General features: G+C 37.7%; 1 protein-coding gene across 7 annotated transcripts in view; it reads right to left on the reverse strand.

Moving 5' to 3' along the window:
- Positions 1–25,406, reverse strand: part of NLGN1 (neuroligin 1) — a 426,636-nt gene that overhangs the window by 179,519 nt on the left and 221,711 nt on the right. For 5 of the 7 annotated variants that reach the window (XM_063167300.1, XM_063167301.1, XM_063167299.1 and 2 more), the window contains 2 exons: positions 24,095–24,154; positions 14,259–14,411 (listed from right to left, as the gene is read on the reverse strand). In XM_063167300.1, the coding sequence (XP_063023370.1) occupies positions 14,259–14,411; positions 24,095–24,154 (213 nt within the window). The remainder of the gene's footprint in view (positions 1–14,258; positions 14,412–24,094; positions 24,155–25,406) is intronic. The other 2 variants (XM_063167304.1, XM_063167303.1) reach the window with 1 other exon arrangement.

Here is a 25,406-nt window from a genome sequence, read left to right on the forward strand (position 1 = left end):
TCACTTAAACTACAATTTCATTCCTGGTTTTAAAATACTTAATATATTTTTAGTATTTTTAAGATCTTTAAAGTTGCTCAGTATTTGCTGCAAATCCATTCCTATAGTGCCATTTGTTAAAGATCCCAGGACTTCAAAGAAAACTTTAGCACATGTTTAAAGTTGTTTTAAATTACACAAATTGTTAAAACTCCTGCATTCTCTCTTTCCATCCTTTAGTGCCAAAGAATGCTTGCTAGCTTGGCATAGAAAAAGGAATTGTGAATTTTATAGCACAGCAAACAAGTGATTGTTTGTCCTGCTGGGTGTTAGTTCTGACCCAGGTAGCAGTGTTTTATAGTCTGAAGATCAAAGTGCAGCTTACCCATCCAAATCACATTTCAGCTTTGTTTATTACTCTCTTAACCTTTCATCTGTGCTTTACACAGTGCTGAGAAATATAAATATAAAAAATGCTCAGAAAGCCCTCTTTCGGTGACTCATCTTTACTTCTTTACCTATCATAGGATAACAAGCTCTTTGCTTCTCTTAAAACTGTTCCATCTTTAAAACCACTATAATATTCCTTCTGAAAAATGAGTGACTTAATATACAAAATACATTTTCAGCTTTCAGAAAAAGTACTTCAACTTGTTGGATTCACCTTAGAAATGCTGCTGTTTAAAGAGTTGATAATATGGAAAAGACAATGAAATAATAAGGTTTGTCACTAGCATTGGGTTTTATTTTTTTGTAGTCTTTTAAAACTAAAATTTTGGAGGGGAGAATTTTTTAAAGGAGATGCAGAAAATAGTATCATATATATATATAAACACTCTCAAGGGAAAACAAACCCATTTATCAGTTGTATTCTTACAGAGAAATCCTCAAAGATGTCTCTAAAACAGATTTCTGGGTTCTGCAAGTTGTTAAGCATAGGATATTTAACCTCATTTCTGCAACTGCTTCATTCCAAAACATTTCACTACTTGGATTTACTGAGAAGATGCTTTTAAAAGTACCTTCAATCTGCTTCATTCATGTCAATTGCAGCAAGCTATTAGCTGTAATTGGCAATTTAATTTTTTCCCCTCTTTTTCTGCTTTTAGTGTATGATCAACTTCCAAAAAGTAAGGTTTTAGAATTTCACTAACGTACCCTAAGCGATGCATTCATCCATAGCCCAGGCAAATTTTACTTAAGGAATTGGTCTTTATCAAAATGTGATTTTTCAATATGCATCAAGAGATGTGAAACAAAATGTCCTCAGGAATTGCCAAATTGTCTGGAAAAGGAACAGTGAGATGAGTGACAGCACAGAAGAAACACCCTGGCATGACAAAAACACAGGAAAACCCAGGATGGAGGTGGTTGGGTGCTGAACCTAAATAAATGTCACCAAAGCAAACAAGCCAACATCCAGCTTGCACTGGATCCTTTCCTAAGAGGAAAAAAAGACAAGGAAGGGAGAGAAAATGTGGTCTTTCGTTGTCTTATAACTTCCAGGCAATCTTTGGGATTCTTTAAAATCAGGAGCTCCACTCCTGAAAACCCAAATTCCAGCAGAGAAAGCTCCAGCATAAGCCCTGGCATGATCCAGCCTGTGACCATTTCCTACCCACCTCCCTCCTGCTGCTCAAGTCCTGGGTGATGCTGCAGTGAGGGCAGGGCTTACCTAAAGGCCTGGGAAGGCTTAGGTGTGAAAATGTTTCTGCATCTCTGCTCTGGCCATAAGCCTGGTTAAGTTTGCAGGAGACAGATCATTATCTCTCACTGCCAGGCTGTCAAAACAGAGCCAGTTTTCTCCATTGGGATGGTGGAGTAAGTAATCCCTCCTGTGCCCGTGAGCCAGGGCTGAAACCTGAGCTCATGTGAGTAGATGATACATCAAAAATAGGTAGTAGCGTGGTTATTGTGGTTATTGCTTTGCAGAAAAGGGGTTTTTTTGCCTAATACAACTATAATGGGCTAATTCATTTTCAGGCGAGCCCAGACTGTGCAGAGAGAAGGTTTAATAAGATATTCAGGCGTTAAAAAAAAATGATAAGGAAAGAAATATAAAATATAATCAGGTGTTAAAAGACCAGGTAGATGTCTAGAGAATGATTAATCTGCTCCTCACAGTACTCAGGAGCCACTGCTCTGCCTCACCATCACAGAATCACAGCTGGGACCTGTGGGGACCTCAGTTCATCACCTCCCCTGCTGGGCCAGGGTCAAGTCAACCAGGTTACTCAGGGTTTGAGTAGCTCTGGGCACTGGAGACTCCCCAGCCTCCCTGGGCAACCTGATCCAGCATCTGGCCACCCTCAGAATACACAAGGCTTTTATTTTTCAACTTTCCTCTATACGTGGTGCCTACTTGTCCTTTCGCTGGATGCCACCAAGAGTCTGAGTTTGTTTTTTTAAAATCTGCCTCATTCTCTATAAACTCACATCGAAGCCAGTGAAAGCCACACACCTTCACCTGCTTGTTTTCATTCCCTTTGGCTTTTTGCATCTTGCTGGCTTGGCAGGGAGAAGTTAAGAAGCAGGTTCTGAATATGTTTCTCCTGGGTTCTGCAACTTTGCAGGATGACTTTAACAGCTAACTGCTGGCACACATTGATCACCACAAGTAATTTTGTTTCTTTCAGCAAGATTGATTATCTTTACCTAAATCATAGAGGTCTCCTGGGAGGAAACACTGAGAAACTGCAGAGAATGTGATGGGAAAATCTTTTAAAGGACTACAAAGTTTTAGCAGCAGAAAAGGAAGAGCTCATGTAAATGAAAAGCACAATCTCATGACAAAAGCTCTCATCTGTACAGTCACACAAAGGAACATATCTATTTCCATCATCCAAATGCCAGCATTCAGTCATTAATGGGAAATAAACCCTCTCGGGCTCATTTTTCAAAATTGTTTTGTTGGAGTTTTGTAAGGGAACCATATAAAAGCAGAGCAAGGCTCACACACTCTGAATGCAATACCCAGAATTTTTTCAGAGGCTTTTGTAATGCTGCAGACTCCAGGAGTGCTGAGCCACAGAGGTGCCTGCAAGAATGGGAGTAAGGGACAGAAACAAGCACGTGGAGCCAGCTTTCCTTGGTGCTCCAGGCAGCAAAATCAAAACCTGCACCTCCTTCAGAGACACTGACACCAGGCTGTTCTAGAGATACAAAACTTGTCTGTACAAAGATAATATTTCCTGTTTGTGCTTGGTCCTGGTAAGAAAAGATCAGGTTCTAGCAAAGCTGATGGTTCCCAATGACAGCTGCTCACCTCCACCTTGCAAGAGGACCTGCTCTATGACAGCCTGGAGCTGGATCTGGTTACAAGACAACACTGTCTGCAAGACAAGGGCTTTTTTCAATGTTTTTAGATGATCCAGACTTTTTTCTAACCCTCAGCTGCACCTTCGATACACTAGCCAAGCAATGATCTTTGATCATAGCCAATGATGTTTTTGTTCATATTTTGCACGTCTCAAGAAAAGAAAAAAAAAAGGTTAAAACTGAGAATTTATTCTTCATAATACTTTTTCAATATTATCAGTTCCACAACACCTACTGAATACTCTCCTGTTTGTAAATTTGTTTGTACACAGCACTTTCAAAAGAAACCTATCAACAAGAACATCTGCTGCCATGACTGAATTTGAACCAGAGATCAAAACACTACTTATGAAATATTTATAAAAAGAAACCAGCCAACAACTATATAGAACTTTCAAAGGATAAAAAAGCAACATTATGCGCTTATGATGGGGTAAGGAAAAGAAATGTGTGCATTGTTTTAAAGCCATTTAAGAATGGAACCTTAAACCTGAAATTGTGATCACTACTTCTACAGCATCAACCTAGAAAAACTGCAAAGATGAAACTCAGGCACTTCCACAGATGTTGAATTTTGTTGTTGCTGGAAAATGCAGGTTATATCTTGTATTTTTCAATAACTTTTTTAAAGCACATCTTTAGCTGGAGGGAATCCACATTAGAAAATCTCTGGGCTAGCAAGGAAGTTGTCAAGTGATTTCTTTGTTATCAGAAAGAAAATAAATGAAATAGAGAGTATCTTTATGAAAGAGTGAGTACCTAAATTAAATAGTGAGTACCTTTAAGTTATCTTTAATAGCAATTCAAGAACCTAATGATAATCAAAATCCAAACAATGTGCATCCAATCAGCTATCAGGTACAACAACAGGAGAAACTCAACAGTGAAAGGGGCTCTAAGATTTGAACACAAAGGATGTGCAAATCCATGAAGAATCAAAAGAGAAAATTTTAAGTAATAGAATCATAGAATGGTTTGGGTTGGAATGAGTCCTAAATATAATTTAGTTCCATCCTCTGCCATGGGCAGGGACAACTTCCACTATCCCAGGTTGCTCCAAGCCCCATCCAACCTGCCCATGGACACTTCCAGGGATCCAGGGGCATCCACAGCTTCTCCCTGTGCCAGGGCCTCACCACCCTCACAAGGCAGAATTTTTTTCTGGTATCTGATATAAATCTACTCTCAGTTTGAGGCCATTCCCCCTTGTTCTCTCATTCCAGGCCCTTGTCAAAAGTCCCTCTCCATTTTTGCAGCTCCTTCAGGTGGTGGGAGGCCACAATTAGGTCACGCTGAAGGGTTCAGAGTTGAAGGCTGAGCAAACCCAATTCTCTCAATCTTTCCCCACAGGAGAAGTAAATGATCAGAAAAAAATGGTGGAAAGAAAATTAATATTCCTCTTAATGTGAACATTTCCCTTCCAGTCCACCATATTTCAGCCATCCTTGTTAAGAACTATATAATGGCAAAGGGAAAATATTTAGAGAACATTTTTCGAGAGGCACGTAGTAACGAAGTGAGTAATTACAACATCCCCAGGGTGCTCAGGAGTGCATTTTCCAGGGTCATTAGTGTGGTTCATGGGTAGCTGAGGGCACATGGCCTTTGGCCCCCCAGCACACAGGGGGCCCAGGGAAGGACACCCCATGGTGTCACTGCTGCAGCAAAGGCTCGCAGATGAAATACAAACCCATCTCCAATGGAGACACAGCATTTTCCTGCAGCTGAAAGCAAAATTTCAGTCAGAGAAGCAAAGCAATTAATGTGGGATAAACTACACCAGCAAGTAGAGATGGGAATGAAAATTTTGGGAAGGAATTCATTTTCCTTACGTGTTTCCTGTTGGAATCACTGAGATGTCACAAATAAGTGCTTACCAAACTCATTGGATGTTGGAACCTAAGTAAACAAAACAGCTTAGGGATATGTTTGCCTAATCTTTTTGAAATTATTTGGAGCTATATGGTGCTCTGACTCCTTTCTTTTAATATTTTGTGCTTCTGTACTGAACAATTCACTCTTCAATAGGAAAATAAATAGCAAAGGAATTTGTCAGCATACCTATGGCAATTTAAGATCACTCAACCCAATTCCTGGTGGAAAGCCTTGAGAAAATGAACAAATTATAATGACTAAGGGATATTTCATTTAAAAAAACATCCAAGATCTGACAAAAAATACAACAAAAATTATGTTTAAAATCAGTAGGATTCTGAATGCATAGTGAGTCTCCCATACAAAGGTTGTTCAAATCTCTTTCATTCTATTTCATTAGGATCTTGAAAAAATAGTGAGAAATTACTGCAGAACAATGAAAAATACCAGTAAGATTTATTTCTCAGGCAATAAACCCCCTGAAACGTGGAGGATATATTTCAAATTCTTAATTAAAGTATAAGTGATCTTTCTTTTCCCTAAAATATTTTTAGCTTGCAACATATACAACACAAGACATATTCAAACTACTGTTACAAATGCATTAGTAGCTAGCATTTATATTTGCTGGAAGGCAATTTTCATACTTTGCTTAACAAGGGATATTCACCAATATACAACATTTCCTCTGGCCTTTCAGAGACCTTCATACAGCAGTTTTTCATACAATGATGTATTCAAATGCAGTTTTTGCCAAAATAATATTTATTTGCCAGTACATCTTGGGAAATAAGAAACCGGTATCAAACAACAGTCTTCTATATATCCTCCATTAGAAGGTAATGCAAATTGCAACATTTTTACTGTAGTGTTTTCTAGGTTGGCTGAGTCAGGCATTTACACACGGATCACAGATTAAATAGAAGAAAAAATTTAGGACTCTCTCTCTTGCCAGTACTGCTGCCAAGAGAGTTTTGTACCTTTAGATCTATTGTTCACATTACTCTTTTTAACCATTAAAAAGTGCTGCTACAACCTTAAAATACAGATCTTGTTCAACTGACTCAAAAATATCATGAGGTACTACATCAAGGAAGCATCAGAATAATATTTGATCTAGTACCCATATATGTAAACTAATTTGCACACAAAAAAACCCATAAAATGAGAAATTTTATGCAATTGAAATGTGTGAAAAATGAGAGCAATATTTGCAATGGAAATCCCTGTCAAGTTATCTATTGCTTCCAAAGCCCCACAGTATACAGAAGTGCTTAATTTAAGCTTCAGAAAACTATTTTAATATATGTAATTAAATGCCATCAACTGGGAATTTAGAAATATTCTATCTACTTGTCCCACTACCTCTATCATAAATGGTGAAAGAATTTTCATTCACCTGGTTTTCTGGGCATGAATTACAGCTGCATAAAACTCAGGAGTGCAGAGTTGCTGACCCACCAAGGCTGGGCACAGACCTGACTTGGCTGCAGAGAATTTCTTAACGTCTTCCTGCTTGGGTTGAAAAACAGAATATTGGGAACTCAGGGGATTATTTCTGTTTGGGAATGCCGTGCAGTGAGATAAAAATCGCATTAAAATCCCAATTTATCCCCACCTCTTGGCTTACAGTCGGACAGGTCCTTTCCTGGGAAGTTTGGCACCCTGGCAAAGGCAGAGCAGCCTAAATTCTGTTTGCTTCTAAGGATGGGGCCAAATCTGGCTCCCCAGGAAGTCTCCCATCCCATCCCAAGAAAAACAAAGGCTTAGGATATTGTATAGTGAAAAACGCAGGTACTGTTGCACAGCTGAAACATTAAGAATACAGTAGATTTAAGGTTTTGGATGGGGATCAGTGATGATGCAAAAGTAATTTGGTCAGATATTACTTGGAGCAAAGAGAAGGTAGTTACACATAGCTAGATGATAAAAATTACAAATAACATCATGTAGGATAATAGGGTCTCAAAGATTTTGGCTTTTTTTTTCTGAGGCTGTGAGGTATTTATAACTTGTCTTCAGTGAGATCTTTCTCCTTCCTATTTTGCAAATATTATCATGCTGAAGTTTATTCTGCTACCAAAGATAAATCTGCTATTTAGAAAAACTGGGATACTTTTATTATATGATTAAATATTGATGAAGGAAGTTTATCTTACCAAAAAGTAATTTTTCTTGACAGAAATGACACAAACTGTTCTTATGCCAAAATGAATAGTTTTAAAGTTTATTTGTTATTTTTTTGTTTATCAAAAAAGATGTCTAGAACATCAGAGTAAACATGTTATTTAAAATGTACCTGTACCAAGATAGAAACCTATTCAATGGCAAATAAAATTATGTCTTTGTGTCCTAAAAAATAGAGAACTGGTGTGTGCATGCATCTATCCAAGCAGGTGGATAATATCAATTGGCTGTGCTAGAAAAAGCACAAATAGAAAATAAATGGTTCATTTCAAGAGTGCACTATTTACTCAGGGTTCCCATTTCATGAATATCTTGCCTGCTGTGCTTTGCAGTTGACCCTTTAAAGATCTCCAGTCAATAACCCATTGTTTACCTCACATCCATTTCGTCATTTTGGTGGTGCAGACCCAAGCGTGGAAATTTCCCTTTCTCTACTCCCCACCTCCCTTTGGCTGGCACTAAATCACCAAAAAAAAAAAAAAAAACCACTAAAATATCATTAATGACAGCAGGTCTGAGATTTGAATGCTAATTCTATTAATGGACCTATGAAATGAGGACACTGCAAATCTAGATGAGCTGTGCTTGGGCCTCCTGCAAACTGGGGCTGCCCTGAGGTTACCTGCTAGATTAAATAAGAATTGTCTAATACATTTTTAGAATTCTAAGGATGTGTAAATCAGCTCTTGTGAAGTACAGCACCAGGGGGAACAGATAACAGCAGTACTCTCTCTATCTTAACTCCTGCTATTTATCTAGAATCAAATTCATTTGGAGGGTTTCATTCCAAGACTCTGTGGTGCCCCAGGCTAAGGTGGGATCAGATCAGGCCTTCTGGACACCTTCTCTTCTCTGCAATCCTAAAATATTAAAATTTCCTTTATATCTAAAGGAAAACTGTTATAAAGCTGCCAGGGATCCCTAAAAGTATTTGTGGATTAACATTCCTTGCATGTTCTTGCACCAGAAAACTTGAATGATTTTTGACTGCACATTTTGATGTGTTTTGAGATTAATTTTCCATCTTTACTTTCAATGTAATGTACTTTTAATTAGGCAATAATATATAATCTTCTGCTCATCTATCACTTTTACTCAAACATCTTAGGAAATGGATAATAGAGAAGAGGCTCATCAGAGACCCTTTAGAGGTGCAGCAAGGCTGGAATAAAATGCCATCTCCTGACAGTACCTTTAAGGTTTCATAAAAAGATAATGGATGTGCTTGTCACCAAAGCTAATGATCAAACATTTTCCCACTTTTACTGGATATTAAATTGTGAACTATAAAAGAAAACCCCACAGTCTAAGCAATGTAGGAAAAAAGAGTCTTTGCACATTTTTTATCTTCTTTGATATCTAACTAACATAAACCTTCTTATTGCACTGTTACTTTCACTGAATAGCCACTGTGCCATGAGATGCTTACTTTTACTGAAGTGAAAAGGCTTCTCCTCAGGAGACACAACTCTCCAGCTTGCAGAAAAAGAACATAATAGGATCTCTGCAAAAATACTCAAGTGAAACAAAATGCTAGTTCATCACAGTATCTTTAGAAAGTTGACCAAAGCTTTTAAATCTAATATGAAGCAATTCTTGAAAGTTTTATATATAAATCTTATACATTATTTTTAATAATATTTTAATCCTCTTTTTAATATTTTTGGTAGTGTTACCATGCTGTCAAAATAAAGAGCAAGGCAGTAAAAAAACCCATCCAAACTCTGATGGAGACAATACAAAGTAAATCATTACCTAAATTAGGGTAAATCAAATTAATTAATTTGACAAATCAGAGTAACAGTGAAAAAAACCAGATCTAGTTTGAAAGCAATGGGCAAAAAATGATGGTATGTTACTCTATCAAAAAAGATAAAAGTATTAAAACAAAACAAGACAGTACCTTCTAGTCAATCCCAATGGAATTAGACCCCTGAAATAGGCAGGTGTTTCCAAGTTGCACTGAAGCAGCTTTCACTATAATATATTCTCATCTCTGTGACCTGTGGCCAGCTGGTAATTCTTCATCCCATGAAAGGTTTCACCAGGCTGCATCCTGGAGCTGCCATAGTGCTGATGCACATAAGCTTGCTCATAAAGGAAAGGTTGTGCCTCATTTTTCCTGGCCTGTTGGGAGTGTGCAGCTGCTTGCTGAGAGCAGGACGGGCGAGGGCAGAGTTCTGGGCTTGGCAGAGGCTGCCCAGCACTCACTGCAGGGCTGTGTCCTTGTGTTTCATGCACCTCTTTGGACAATGAGAGGTTGCAGGTTGGCATCACTCTGCGCAGCAGCAAATTCAAACCTGAGGTGTTTTCCTAATGTATCCAGGCACACAGCAGCAAAATATTTAATGGCATAATAAGACTCATTCTCTGTCACTAATTTATCCATAAAGCTCCAACAGTCACTAAAAAAGTTAAGAAAGGGCTTCTGTGACAGTGCCTTTCTCTTTGTTCCGTTTTCTGTTACTAATGTGTGTTTTGTTTGGCATGAATGCTGCAGCCCAGCACAGCTGGCTCACACAACACACTACTGAAAAATGGAATTTTGGGCTGGAAAACACATCAGAATCCTAATTCTCAGAAGCAGTTCTGTACAGGAGGAGCAAATACCTTTCCAGTACCCTTGTTGTCCATCACATCACTTCAAATTATGGGCAACCAGGCTCTGTCACAAGGGGATGCCCTGCACTGAAGAGCCCCATTGATTTCAGTGCAGTTATTTGGGAAATCATGTACTGAGTAATGTTATCAGAGCTTTCAGCCTGCTGCAGTGGCTTTACTTGCAGCATTAAAAGTAAAAACTAGAAAGAAATAAAAAATTGAAGTGGTGGAACACCTAGATAAGTGTTTTCTAGTCAGTAATCCCAGACAATGTTCTCAAACTAGAGGGTGACAGTATAAATGCGAGGCTAAATGACAGTAAAGGTTCCTACATCCCCCTCAAAAGGGAAAATTTCATATAATTAAAGAAGGCATAACAAGGAAAATCTCACTCATGGGTTTGCTTCCATTTTGACATGAATTTTGGTCTAAAAGTTTAGGATGTTTGCCTTCCCAAGGCAGATATTATGAATTCCTAACAGAAAATACAAAATACATTTTTCCTTTTTATTTATTACCACCTTTGATCCAGACCCTTGGAATGACAATTTACTGTTTCTGTAGGGACAACCACTGCCTCTTAAAGAGGAAAAAATGAGACATTTAAAGCAGTGCTCGAAGTAGAGATTTCTCTAAGTCATTATTTCTGCTCCCTGTTCAGTTTGTGAGCTTCAATACAAATGCTTTTTTTCTATTAAAGTTCTGTTGGAGTCCTGTGGCTTAAAGATAACCAAGAACAGAGTATAAATTAATAAAATGAAGAAACAAATTCCCAGTTAGCATAAACGAGCTCTCTCCTTTCTCTCCGCTATTGAAATTGAAAGCAGTAGTAGCCAATGGTGACCCAAAGCATTCTCCTTCTCTAAATAAATCTTTCATAAGAAAGAACACAGAAAACAGCACTGACAGTATTAAATCTGTCCATCATGATCTTTTCTGGATGTTGAACAGACTCCTTTTATAAATCTTTTCTATCTTCTTAATGAAAATTAAATAAAATGCTCCTGCTTTTTACCAGGGGGATATATATTGAGTAAACATTTGACATCTCCTATCAGCTGAGTTTAAAAACCAAACTTTTCTTCATGCGTGTTCTTTCCCGAAAAGAGGCCATGAAGATATATCTGCACTGTCCTTCAAGGCTGTTGGACTGCTTCTGCAGTGCTCCTTCTTGGTGAAATTGCTTGCACAAGACTTGCATTCAGAAAGAATCTAAAGAAGACATAGTGTGGTTCCAATGATTTCTTATTCAGTAGTCCCCAATTTCCCAGGGCAAGCAGTTCTCTTTTCCATCATCTTTATCCTAGGACAATTTCTAACAGACTTTCATCCCCAGACTTGTTTCAAAGACAAAACTGGGCCAGGGAACTCACCAGAGCTTTGAGTTTTTGTTGGATTGTTTGGTTAGTATATTTTGCTATTTTGTTTTGGTTTTGGATTTTATTTTTATTTTAGATGCACTCGCTCCATTATTTTTTAATTTTTATTATTGCTTTCTCTTCACCAAACGGATTTCTCTTTTAAGCATTTTCTAATATTTTATTTAGAAGTAAATCTTGCATCTCCAAAAACCACAGTCCATAAAAAATTAGTCCATAAAACAAGGGATCATTCAACTCAGAATAAACAGGAAAATAATCTGAACTGTCTGAATAATCTGAAGCTGTCTACTGTGGACTTAATAGTAATACTTCGAGGACCGTAATACCAAAATACATCCCCAGTCTCAAGTCTGGAAGAAGATGTTACTATTTCAGCTCTAAGCATTTATTGAATGATAATGATCTATCAGTTTATTTATTTAAGAAAAGTCAACATCTTGGTGGCAAGAAACGATGGCAGAGGACTCACAGAGATCACCTATATAAAGACATCTATCCACAAAAGTCTGATACAAGAAACCAGATCAATAAAGGTCATGTGTAAGGGAGAAGACAGACCTTATTTCATCCCTACATCTTCTCATGTGATTAATAATTCCTTAAATTTTCCTTCTGCCTTTAAAGCCAGGCATTTTACACAGTGGTGAGGGGATATCCAGGTATCCCACAGGCACCAATCAGTGGAGCTGGACCTCTCACCTTGTGGGATGTGATCAGGAAAGGGAAGACGAGAATTTTTTCCCTATGTTTTTGTAAATCCATATCTTAATGTGACTGCAAAGGGTAACATTCTGCTGGAACAAGGAGGAACGAGAGCTTCAAAATATCAAAATGTTAAAAGCTGATATCTACTGTGATTCTGTACAGTCCTACTCTGATGGTATCTGCAGATTAGAAAACAAGGAAAAGCAGGAAAAATTTAAATGGCTCAAACTTTCTTTTCTGATTCTTGCCCTGTTTCTCCACTACCTATTTATTTAATATATGACAGATAGACATTGCACCAAATACAGCAGATTTGTATGACTTCTACATAAACAGCATTGGTTTTACTAAGGAAACCCCAAAACCCGTTACAAGGTCTGCAGAACATCATATCAAGTATTCATACCAATCGCTGGATTATGCTGTGAATTTTAGAGGTTTTACTGTCATAGGTCCCACTTCAAATAAAATAATCTCTTTGACCCTTAAGGCTCAGTAAAGACCATGAAGCCCAAAGAATCACAAAGACATGAACAAAAATGAAATCCTCTAAGCTGATGAGATGGTAACTATGGGTTGCCTCAGTGATCAGTGTTAATTTACAAGTGCAAAAACCATTATCATCAACAAAGGTGTATTAATTTTCATCTTTCAAGCAACTAGCCCTTTTAAACTCTGCAATTACTAATGACTTAGGAATCAGACTTAATAATACACAAAAATAAACAGCCCTTTTAGATAATAGATACTTTCTTTTATACTGGCAAATAATACAGAGAAATATTGTTTGAGACATTAAAGACAGGCACTGGTGCAAAACTGAAGTGTTGATTAGAGGCACAGGTAGCAGATTATTAACTGCTGTACTAATATGTGTCCAGGACTTGAAGTCATCACATAATTAGAAAACAGGAGGAATAAAACCATACAAAATACCAGAACTTCCTTACTTAAAGTGTTACACCACAAATGAAACCTCCAGTACCAAGGAAATAAATCCAGACAATAATAGTGATATCTCCATAAATTATTCAGTCCCTTGTAAAACACAATCACAGTAGACTAAATTCAAAATCTAAAGTTAAAATCCATTCCCTCCCCCTGAAGTTAGGAAATTAGGATAAGAATTTTTAACAAAAATGAAACTGTTGGAAGACAATTACCCAGATGAGCAAAGCAGAACTGACCCACTTGGGGACTGAGCTGACCAAATTCAAAACACCAAGAACAGAGCAATGACAAAAACCAACAACCCAAAAGTAAAGCAGAGTAGCAGACATTTGAAAATAAAATTGACTGGTGTTCAGAATAAATTCCCTGCTGTTACAGATGTTCCAGGGAATACCTCTATGTCAGTATTCTGAAGTTACTGTTCTGATCTCCAGTATATCCCAGGACCCAGCTCCTGCTCTCAGGAGTCTTAGCATGCAATATTTTGGTAGAATATGCAAAAGAACCCCCTAACAATCATGTTGTCTCGAGCTTTATCATGCATGTGGCTATTCTGAGAAAATAGCAGAGTAGATTTTTTTTTTCCATAAACACAAGGTACCAGAAGGAGACCACACACCTCTACCAACAGCACAAACACGTTCTACTGAATGTATTTGAAACAATCAAAAGTAACTCTTTCATTCTCTAATACATTACCTGGAAAAGAAATACTGGACGTATTTGAATGACACCCATACCACTTCTCAAAACCACAATGAAGCTCAAAACAAACAGGTAAAATGATGTTTTCATAGCATCCTTCACTTTTTCAAAGCATAAAAAAACCCTGGTAATTAAAAGTTAGTCTCTTCCATTCCACTAGCAAACTCTACCCTCTATGGCTTAAAAGTTCTTAAAAAATTAATTTACCTATCTATGAATTAAAACATCAGGGTTATTCACAGAAACAAACAAACAAAAAAAAAAAAAAAGTAGAAAAAGGAAAAAAGGAAATAAAAGAGAGAAACTCTTCTGCCTGGACAGTTCAGCAGTGGGAATACCTGTTTCATGCTGCATGACAGCAGGCTCTTCCAGAAAATACCTGCAATGTCTTTATATCCCATCCCCAGCATACAAACCTTATATTCGACACAGAAAATTTAAAAATACTTGATGCCTCTCTTCTGCTTTTTTTTTTTCCTTTAAAGTACATTCTCACATATAATATGAATTGCATTGCAGATAGCAGGGATTAGTGGAAAGCTGAAAGCTTCTTACCAAGCACCCCAAGGCGATAGTTGACTGTGATGACTATCACATTCCCATAACTTGCTAGAACACTGCCATCATATAAATTTCCAGTGCCTTCCATGTAGGACCCTCCGTGAATATACACCATGACAGGCTTAGGTCCCCCACTGTCCCGAATGTCTGGAAAAAATATTAAGACACATTTTATCTCAAGAAAGCATCAAAGAAGATACATGCAATATTTTAATTTTTTTTTAATTTTTTTTTTTTTTTAGTGAGGTTATTTTTTTGTCCAAGTGTATCTCAAGCAACATCTTTGACATAAGGAAATGGGCAGGTGGGAACAAGTGGTCCTTTGTGGCTTGCTCGTAACTAAAACTCCTTTTTTGTTTTTGAAACACTCTGAAAAGCAGAAAGGAACTGAAAATGGTAACACGTTTGCTCAAAAGCAGTGAGGCATTGCTCTGATTCTGACCCTGCTTAGCTGGGTGTCTTCTGTGTAATGTCTGCTAACGTAAGAGTGAGCTCATTTTGGCTGAACACTTCTCAAGCTCACTGCAACCTTCTGTTATCTTAGCTAAGGGAAATCCAACATATTAAGATAAACAAGATTTCTGCTCCTACATAAAAGTGCTGGTTTCTTCCACTCCCCTAATCTGTAAAAGGCATGTACAAACAGCAGTCTTTGCATGGGTCTGCAGTTTGAGTTCAAAAAGTACTTGTAAATTTTTTAGCAATTAGACCTTGAATTAAGATTATTGATAACTTCTGCAGTTTGAGTTCAAAAAGTACTTGTAAGTTGTTTAGCACTTAGACCTTGAATTAAGATTATTGAGAACTTCAGGGTAGCCTGAAGTTTAAGGTGCATGGGTACTTATTAGTTTCCTAAATCATGAAAAGGACTACTTGAAAAAATAACTGCCTGAAACAATACTGAAAAATCCCCATCCTGCATTCAAAAAAAAAAAAAAAAAAGCAGCAAGGCTATCAAAAGTGACATCAAAGGCAGGGAACAGTTTTAAAATGTTAGAAGCTCTGCCATTCTCTCTGACAAAAAAATTAGATATTGCCGGTGTTTTGAGTTTGATTTAGGTATCCCTCCACCCCTCAATAGTCCTATTTGCAAATGTATGCATCTACTCAGAATAAATTTCTGAATATATGAACAGTGTTAGTGCTCTTGAGGAGAATTGCTCCTGAGTATCAATCCAAAACAGTTAGTATGGGCTGATATGTTTTAAAAAGTTGGGGGGTTTCTGTTGGACAGGAAATAAATCAGCTTGGGTATAAATTTAAAATGTTACATCTGATTAAATTGCATTTTGTTCTGATTTACTGGGTTCCTGAGTCTCTTCCACCACCCAAATCATAATATGCCATAATAGTCCCTCAAAACCAAAAAAGCCAATAGCAAGACAGCATAGGAAAATTTCCCAGTGCTGAACTGTTCTGAACATTCTGATTCAAAACCACTTTTTTTTGTCATTATGACAGTATTCAAGTAACTTCTCTGATTGCTTCCTTCAGCATTTGAAGAAACCTCAGATGTATTGTTTATTCCTTTGATTTGGGAGGATCTTAGTTTAGAAGCTTTCAAGGGAGCTCTCTGCAGAACTGTTGGAATTGTTTCTGAAGGAGCAGGTGGGGGCAGCTTCCCTAAAAAACCTGCTTTTGGAATGAGTTGAAAAACAGCAGCACAGATGTTCCTGTTTATAAAAAGCCAACTGCTACTATTACTTTGATATTGATTCTGATTTGAAGAAAATGCCAGAACAGTCAAGATCGGAAATTGGACCTTCAATATTGGAAGTACTAGAAAAATCACTTATTCAAGACCAAAAAGATGATGAAAGGTTGTGCATGAAATTGCTTGTATTGCTCTCCTTGATTGTGCTTTTAGTGAGGGCTTTACAACATACAACTTTCAGAGTGTAAATTTACAGAGATTATTTATCTTCACTGTCCATAGGATGGAGTTATGAGCTTCTCAGGCTTAAAATGTACACTGAAAAAAATTCTTCCCAAATTCATATACTGTTTCTAGTATGTGCTTGTTCCTAGTCTATGCTGCCTTTTTTTTTTTTTTTTTGATACAAATATGGAAGGAATAATAAATTATTAATCTGAAATCACTGTGTGACTGTTCCCAGCAGAAATTGTACACAGTTAATTGTATGCTTGATGGTAACACAGGGGGAAACTGTCTCAGAATTCTTCTTTAATTAAAATTACATAGAATTACAGAGCACCAACTGTGAACAGCAATGAAATGTTGGTATCACTGGCCTGTATATCTGGAAAATAATATTGGAATATTTAGAAAAGAATGAGTGTCCTTTATCAGAGAAAGGAAGCACATATTCATGAATAAAAATCTCATATATAAGGAAGTTATTATTTGAGTAATTTCTGTCTCTACAATACTGTTATTTTCTACTACTAATATCCTTGTAAAGATTACAGATCAGATAGATAAAGGAAGGCCAGTTTTCAGCTCTCTCTGTGCCATGTCAGAGCAAATGACTTGCAGAATGAATTTTCCTCATTCTTTGCTTTGCCAAAACCATCAGTCACAAGAGGAATCCCTCCCACAAAAGGAAAACTCTGCCTCTGAGTGTCTTGGGCAGGGATCTAGTGCTGGGGACATCAGCCAGGGTATGCAGCATTCCACTGAGGTTGGTGGCACTTTGGGCTATGAATCATACAAAGGTTTTCCTGAGAAAAAGAAAGATGACTGCATTTTGGTCAGAGGTTTCATATCAGTTGCAGTCTACAGCCAGGAGTATTTGAAAGGTGCAAATATTCAGCTGGGAGGGTGTTGTTTGAGTACATATGTTATTAGCAACTGAGGTTATTAAATGGTAAGATTGAAGGAAGAGAGCAAAAAAAAAATCAAGAATTTTAATTAAGAATTGATTCCTACCTTAAAATGTTCCTCCATGAAAACTCTCATCCTTTAGAACTAAACTGGAGGAAGAATTAAGGTAATAGTCTGTGAGGAGAACACTTTTGTGTATTAGTACAAAAGTGGCAGAAAGATGCACTTTTCAAATTGATTATTGGAGTTAAGTATCCAACTCAATGAAGTAAATAATCGATGTTTTTGGTACTCGGGTACTTTTCAAAACCTGACCATAAATGATACCTCCTTTTTTGTTCTCCTGCAGTCCTTTATGTGCATGTGCTGGAGTGATCTCAGGACACTGTAGTTACACTTTCATATGCAGATTAATAGTAATTCAAGGATGAAGATTAACAGTTATTTGTGTTTGTAGCTCATTCTGAACCTGAAGACTTTAGGTGTAAATGTGGCATTTCTGCCACCGGTAGATTTATAGACTGATTTAATTTAGTTGTGTTCTGCAATTTTGTTGCCTTTTACTAAGTGTTGCTTTAATTAAAAACAGACACATTCATCTTTTCTAAGACATATGCAAGGATAGCCCTGTTAAAAATCCTTCTCAAATTCAACTCAGTTCTGGTTTCAGTCACTCATAAGATCATTTTTGAGTGCTGTGATTTGTTTGGCTTTCAATTGCTAGTTCATAAAACATCTAAGTAGTTCCTACTGTACAGCACAGAATAACCTTATTTATATTACATATACATTAATTTTCTTGTAATTATTTCTATTATTCATTCTCTTCTGTACCTTTCTAATGTTTGTTGCATCTACTTTTTATGTCTCATCTTAATTGTGTTACAGACAATTTAGGAATGGGGCTGACTTTTATTCTATGTTTGTTACATTACACAACCAGGTCTGACTGTGCATATCAGTCACAATTGTCATATATAACAAAACATAATTATAGCTTCAATCATTCAAAACTGCTGTGAATTGGCCATGTGACTTAACAAGCATAATTTGCATTGGAAAACCAAAATGGGAAAGGAAAAAAGCCTACCTTGAGACAACTTCACACAAAAAGATAATTAGTTTAGCACTGATGTCACAAGCATTGCTTTTCTAGATGGCATAAAAAAAATTGTGACAGCTTGATGCAGATTGTTAAGTAAATCTTGGGTTTTGAATGTGAAAAAAGACTAGAACAGTGGAAAACTTTCCGATTGGTGAGTGCAAAACCTGTGTGTGCCCTCCATAGGATGCTATGTGGATATGTGTGTAACTCTTCCATAACCTTCTGTAGAAAATATTTAAGTAGAGCATGGTACCAATCATTGCTACTCTTAATAATTTTAAAGCCTTTCAACAGCATTTGACCTTTCAGTTTGAATCCATCAGATGCCTTATAGATGCACTACCACTTAATAAACTAGTGCACTTAGTCCTAATATTTAAACATCCATTAATGCCAAGATTTTAAAACGAGATATAAAACTAGATATCCTGAGATTATCAAGGTAACTATTGAGCTTCTGTGAGGAGTTTCCAACATGTTTTCTATTTTAAAATATAGCCTGCATCCATCAGGCTTCAGACAAACAGAATTCTCTCCCTTTGTTTGTTTTCCTGCCTGTCAAACCAGGGGATCATTTTGTGCACTCTCAAACCCTTAACTACCTTCACCTGAAAATTATTTGAGATCCTGATGGAGGACTATACAAACGTTATCCTAGCATGAAAAAGGCCAAAGCTTTTACAGGTAAACATCTGGAGCAGATTCCCATTAGAGTAGGACCTCAATAGCCAGGTAAGCACTCATTTTAAATTATTAAAGGATGATTAGAACTGCAAAAGCTGACAGACTCTTCACTGTACAAGCAATGCTTGGCAGTGCTGAAAGTGAAATGAAGCCCTAAAGAGGTACTTAAATTAAAGGTCTGTCAGGATTTTATCATGCATGTTTTCAAGTATTAATAACATCACCACAAAAATTTGACACAACTTGAACAGAGTGTCTGCGCGTAAAGGGAAAATATAATCAGCACAATTTATTGTGCAAGTGGCACTGGAAGCTGTGCTTTGGGGAGGAAATCAGGGAGCTAACATGAATGGGTGACAGGGGCAACAGGAATCATTAATTTGGCTAGGTGCATCAGTCAATAATCACCCAGAGTGGGCAGATCTGTGCTGCCCCAGCCTGGCTGGCTCTCATTTTAACAATATGTTTTAAGAAACCATTTGAAATTGTAATTTCAAGGCTGGAGCATGTGGTTGCTTAGCAGGACAGACAAATGTGTTCTGCTGTTTGCTGATCCCCCAAGCCCAAAAACATGCAACCAGTGCCAGACAGAGAGAGTGCTGCTCTCCCTCTTTCTTACCATGGCAGCTGAAGGCACATGAAATGCCAAACTTGGCATCTCAGAGTATTTTGGGAGCAATGGAGTGACAGGGGGCTGTGGAGAGCCTCAACTCTGCAATGTGCTCCTTCACACCAATGGCACTGCGGGCTGTTAAGCATAAGAGGGGATCTGTAGACAAATTCTGCATCATTAGGAACTTAAAATTTGAGTTGGTTTTTGGCTTTTTTGATTTAAAACTTGCTCTGGACCAAGAACTTCCTTCTGTCAACAAAGTCCAATAGCCCATACAAGACAGAGCACCAGACTAAATTATCAGAATCATCACAGTTACAGCCTGTGAGCAAACAGCAGCATCTGCTCCTAATCTATCTCCTTTTCCACAGGAGAAATTGAGAGGGAGGAGGGAAGAGCAGAAGCATCCATCAACTGCAGTGCAGGCCCCGCTTGTGAGTCGTGTGCTCTCAGCAACAGACTTGGTGTCTGCCTTCCTCAGACTTGGCATCTGCACTCTTCCTTTCTAAAAATGGAAGAGCAGCATTCCTGTACTGCAGGGGGATGCTGTGAGGCTGAATGCATTAAAAACTGAGAGATGCTCAAGCAGCTCTGGGGACTAAATAAGGATTTAGGATTTGCAGGTTGATGTGCCAGGCAAGGTGTGTGTGATGGAGCAGGGGATGAGAATTCATTTGTGAGCAATCCTTCATGGATATTTCATACAACACTCACTGCTTAGAAGTCCAGCTCTGATCCCAGAGTACATTGGCTGGTTAATGGTTTGTGTTGCCATATTTTAGGTCATGCTTAGGATTTTAGTGGATAGGAACTAAGGGCGCATAAGAAGCACTGATTTTTGCTATTTATTAAATTTTTGCCAATTAAAATTATTACCTGACCAAAATTAAGATTGAGAGAAGACAGTAAGATTAAAATATTTTACTTTTTAAAACTAAGCCTTGTTTCCAGACTGGGGAAGGCAGACTTTGTGTAACTGCTGAGCAATTTGAATGCAAATCTTGCATCTACACTAGATATTGCATACCTGCAGGTCAGCAAATGGGCAAATCCACCACTGCTATAAAGAGGGAAAGCCCCATTGCTCACTGGTTGGAAATGCTTTTGCCACTTTTGGTTTTGGTGCCTGCTCAAGTTGTTCAATGTTTACTGAAAACAGGTAAGCAATAGAAGTGTAGGGATGAAAGGGTTAATAGTCCATCCAGACTGAGGGAAAAAAAGGCATTTATGTAATTTCTGACTTTTCAAACTCATAGAATTTGAAAACACCTTCATTTTTTAAACAGCAAATTTGCAGATCATTAGCTGGTAATGTGCACTACTGCCTTTGGGTCTTTTGAAAACAAAAATGAAAAATGATCTAATTAAGCCCGGTCTACTGGTTGCAGCACATACCAGAGATCCAAGTTTGATTGCTGACTCCAGTGCCTGTGCAGGCAAGCCTTGGACCACAACACTGTGGTAGTGGCATGCAGCAGCTGATGGGAGTAGGATTATTGAATTTTAAAGGGAAATCTTCTAATCAAGCTCAGATATTTGAGTGGCACAACACAAAATGCTCTCCAGACATTTGCTACAAGAAGCTGCTATGGAAGATCTTTGTTCAGAAAGATATAATACAATAAATAATGTGAGATCTCTAGATTTTTTCACGTAGAGACCATCTTGGGCATTTTAGAAATCACTGAGCCTTGTTTATATAACATGGACTCTGTGGATATCTGGTAGCAATTCTTTTACATCATGTACAGCCCACTTTCCCTAAGGCTCCACTTTCATCATTCATTCAGTTTAGCATTTATTTTATTTTTTCTACAGCTATTTGTTTGAAGGATTTTACAGTGCCTAAAATCTACCATACTAGAAAAAGGGAAGGCTTTGAAGGACAAAGCAGAAAACTTTGCAAAAAACTTTGCTTGGCCTCTCTCTTTCCTGCTACTCATACCCAAACACATGACTGAGTTTGTGAACTCTTCAGTTCTGCACGTGCAACAGGTGCTGGAGTTCCACAAAGGAGCAGGTTCACAAAAATGCAGGACACCTGATCCTGCTCCTCCCCTGGGAAATGCACGGTCTCAGCAGAGAGGGCTTCTATCAACCCAGCACACACCCCAGCAGTCTTGAGTGTCTAGTGATCATAAAAATTTAAATTTTCCCTGTCTCTCTGTGCCTCTCGGAAGCAGTAAAAGTCTAACTACTGCCTGCACTCTTCTATTGGCACAGAAAGGAGAACAAAACTGTCACTTGTACGCCAGAGAAAATTAATCCCAGTCCTATAAATTACAGAGATTTATTAGTGTTGTAAATGTGCTTCTTCCCCCCTAGTCGGAGTGCTGTGTTCTTACAGCCCTTCCTCTCCCTCCTGCAATTGTCAGAGCAGGAGACAGGTTTTCCCTGACATGGACACTTGTTCTCAGCAGGCTGAGATCCCTCCTCTCATCTGAGCCTACCTACTGCAGCACTTTCTGACAGCAACCACTCTCTGCTGAATTTCAGTAAACTGAGGAGCCTCTTCTCAGCAGAGGAGGGCTCCACAAATCTGATGTTATTAGCATCTGTCTTGGCAATTATACAGCAATTTAGGAGAGCTATTAAGGCCCACTGGCTGAATAGCCCAAATTTCAAATGGTTTCTTAAAACATATTGTTAAAACAAGACAGAGTCGTTCTTGTAATGGCTAACTCACTATCACATATTTTTGAGATTTCATAAGAATGCCCCTTGCAACCTTCTTTCCTGGACTTGCGTACAAATGTCCTGACTTCATAGAGCTAAGAGGATCTGAATTGTGATAATTAGCTCTATGTGCCCTGATTTCAGCTGGGATAGGGTTAATTTGTGCACTCAGGGTGAGAATAATGTTGATATTCAGTGGTTGCTGAGCAGTGCTCACACCAAGGCAAGGACTTTTCAGCTCCTCACCCCCCAGCAAATAAACTGGGGGGGCATGAGAGGTTAGGAGGGGACAGAGCCAGGACAGCTGAGCCCACCAGGCCAAAGGGAAATTCCAGATATTCCATATCCCATGGCCTCATGCTCAGCATGGAACCTGAGGGGAAGTTGGCTGGGGGTCACTGCTCAGGAGCTGCTGAGCATCTAAGCCAGGGGCTGTGAGCAATTGCTCTGTGCTCCACGTGTTTGGCATATCCTCATTGTCTTATCACGATTATTGCTATTATTTAATTTCATTTCTGTCATATTGAACTGTCTTTATCTCAATTAATAATTTTACTTTTATATTTCCTTCCCCAGTTCTCTCCCCCAGGGAGGAGTGACTGGCTCTGTACTATTTAGCTGCCTGCTGGCTTAAACCACCACAGGAGAGCTTTCAAAGGAGATTTCCAATTTATCAAAACCATCAAATCTTGCAAATTTTGGCCCAGCTGGTGGGCTTTTATTCGTATGCTTAACATACAGATCCAGTAAAGGATCATAAATCAGTCATAAAATTGTGACAAAATCTGTGTTCAATTATTGGGTAAGAAGTTAAATGCTCAAATTTGCCTTCCTTAATCTTTTCTAGAAAGACTCTGTACTTCTGTTTAAGTTAGAGTAGTTGATGTTATCTGTGATGAAAAATTTCTTAGTAAAGAATCTTTCAAGCCTACAAGTAAATTTTCATCTGGCCAACTTCCCCCTGCCACCCCAAATATTAAGAGAGAAGCAAGCAGCAACCCTACCAGTCCTATACGGTAATTTGTTTTACTCATTGACCATAAACCACTCAAAGTGTGTGTTTAAGATTCACAACTCTGAAGCACATCTACCTGAAGGGATGAGACTGCTCAGGAAAAGAGCCCCTTGTTACCATTTTCATAGCCCTGAAAAAATATCAAATCTGCATAGCTTCATGATCAACAGACATAATTTATGAACAGAATAATATGCTTGACATTTCAAACTTTTGATTTTACTTGGTAATAGGGTTTTCTAAGGGTCAGCTCAAGTAGATCAACATCTTTGCATGCTTGCAGAAAACAGAAGTGGTGAGGGTTTTTTTTAGTTTTAGTTTAGCTCCACAGAGCTTCACCAGCAGGCAATGCTGCCTCCCTTCTGGAGGGAGGTGGGGTAGCCTTTAATATTAAATATTTTTCATTGCAGCCTAAATGCAGATGGGTTGGCATTTGGGGACGTTCTGTTGCTTAAGAGACACTTTTAAAGAATGTTCTGAATTTTTTCCTTTTATAAACACAATATTTTCTATGTTTATCAAACTGAGACCAGTCAGTGAAAAAAAAAAAAAAGAAACATCTTTGTACTTGGTGAAATACATAGGGTTAGAAAACATGCAAAAAGGTGTACAGAGAAACTTTAAAAGAGTGTTAGTTTAAAGAGTATGGACAAAATTCAGTCAAAAGGTGGGATGCAACATATCAAAAGTCCATTTCAAGAAAACAAAAACCCTCCTTTTTAAATATTGTTACTGTTTTGTATCAAAACGTAGAACTTAACAACATTCTTTCTTTTAAAAAATTAAAAATATATATGTATAACAACAAGCAAGAAGACAAAACACATCAAAAATGGGAATTAAAAAAAAACAAAAAAACTCTTCAAAAGAAGACAAGAAGTCAAAAAAAGAGGGGAGAAAAAAGATTTTCAGGGATCCTTGTCATGCAAATCAGTTTGGCGGCAAAAAATACCTTCATCTTCAGCACCGTCATTATCACCTAAATCATCTGTCTGTTTCTTTGTAAGGGGACCTAGGATTAAGAACGGAGAAAATGGAGGAAAAAAGACAATTCAAGAATATACAAGACTGAGGAAAAAAAACAGTGAATATTAAATTCCCACGGACGTCTCAAGAAAAACATTTTCAGGGAGGGGAATCTTAGTTTATAGCAACCCATTTTTCATTAAGTTTTTCAAACATTACAGCAAAACCTTCCCTCGGGGGTATGGCTATTAGAAACATCCAGCACAAGAAGCTGAGAGTACCCAGTGCTTTATTGTTTTTAAATGAAGAATTACAGCTTGTTTACTAAAAGCATACCCCGCCATAGACTGTAGTTATCCACTTCATTTAATTGTTTTTTTCCTGTTGCTGTTATTAGGAATAGTGGAGACAAGAACTGCCAAATTACCTCTTGCACTTGATGCAATAAGGTGGTTAATAAAAGGCTTGACAGTTGGTTAAAACAATATTTTCTGTCAAATGCTAATTCACATTTCTAAATTCAACCATTTAAGCTCATGCTTTATATAAAGATAAGCACAGGTTTAATTTTGGGGTTTTTTGACACATTCATCACATTCTCTTTTAAATAGAGCTGTAGATATCCTTGAAACCTTTGACTACCTGCTGAGATATTTGTAAAAAAACATGAAAATCCATATGTAAACCAGAAACAAGAGTGAAATCCCAGACCAACTGAAGACAATGACTTTTGCCATTGGTTTCAATGGGCCAGAGTTAGTTTCATGCAAAAAAGTTGCATTGAATTGAAATTTTAGCTTGGGCAAAGCACTCAGGTTCATAACTCCTTATCTCCATGAAAGGATGATGAGAAAAAATTTCTTTATGCCCAACACCTGTATTATTAACAAGTATTTATAGATTTATCATGTTTTCCAATGGGAAAAACACCCACTCTTTTACTGAGAAATAAAAATATACACCAGAAGGAAAGTCAAAGGCCATTCTGAAAATATTTCCACGTCATATATTTTACACACTTACGCACAAACAAAAGACAGTTGGAACTCAGCATTATCTTTCCTTTTTTTTCAGAGCTCTCTCATTTCCATGACATTCTGTAATTTGCATGCGAAAAAGCAATCAGTAGAAACACAGGGCTAAGTAACAAAAAAAGAAAAAGCCAGCCAAGCACAGAGTAGAAAACAAGAACTTCCTCATGCATAAAATAGCAATAGACAAAAACAACAACAAAAAAAGAGATGAACAGTATGCGTTGATATTTGCAGTAGATGTAGGCAAGAGACATGCATTAAATC

This window comes from Melospiza melodia, chromosome 12, assembly GCF_035770615.1.
Source record: "Melospiza melodia melodia isolate bMelMel2 chromosome 12, bMelMel2.pri, whole genome shotgun sequence".
Classification (NCBI taxonomy): domain Eukaryota; kingdom Metazoa; phylum Chordata; class Aves; order Passeriformes; family Passerellidae; genus Melospiza; species Melospiza melodia.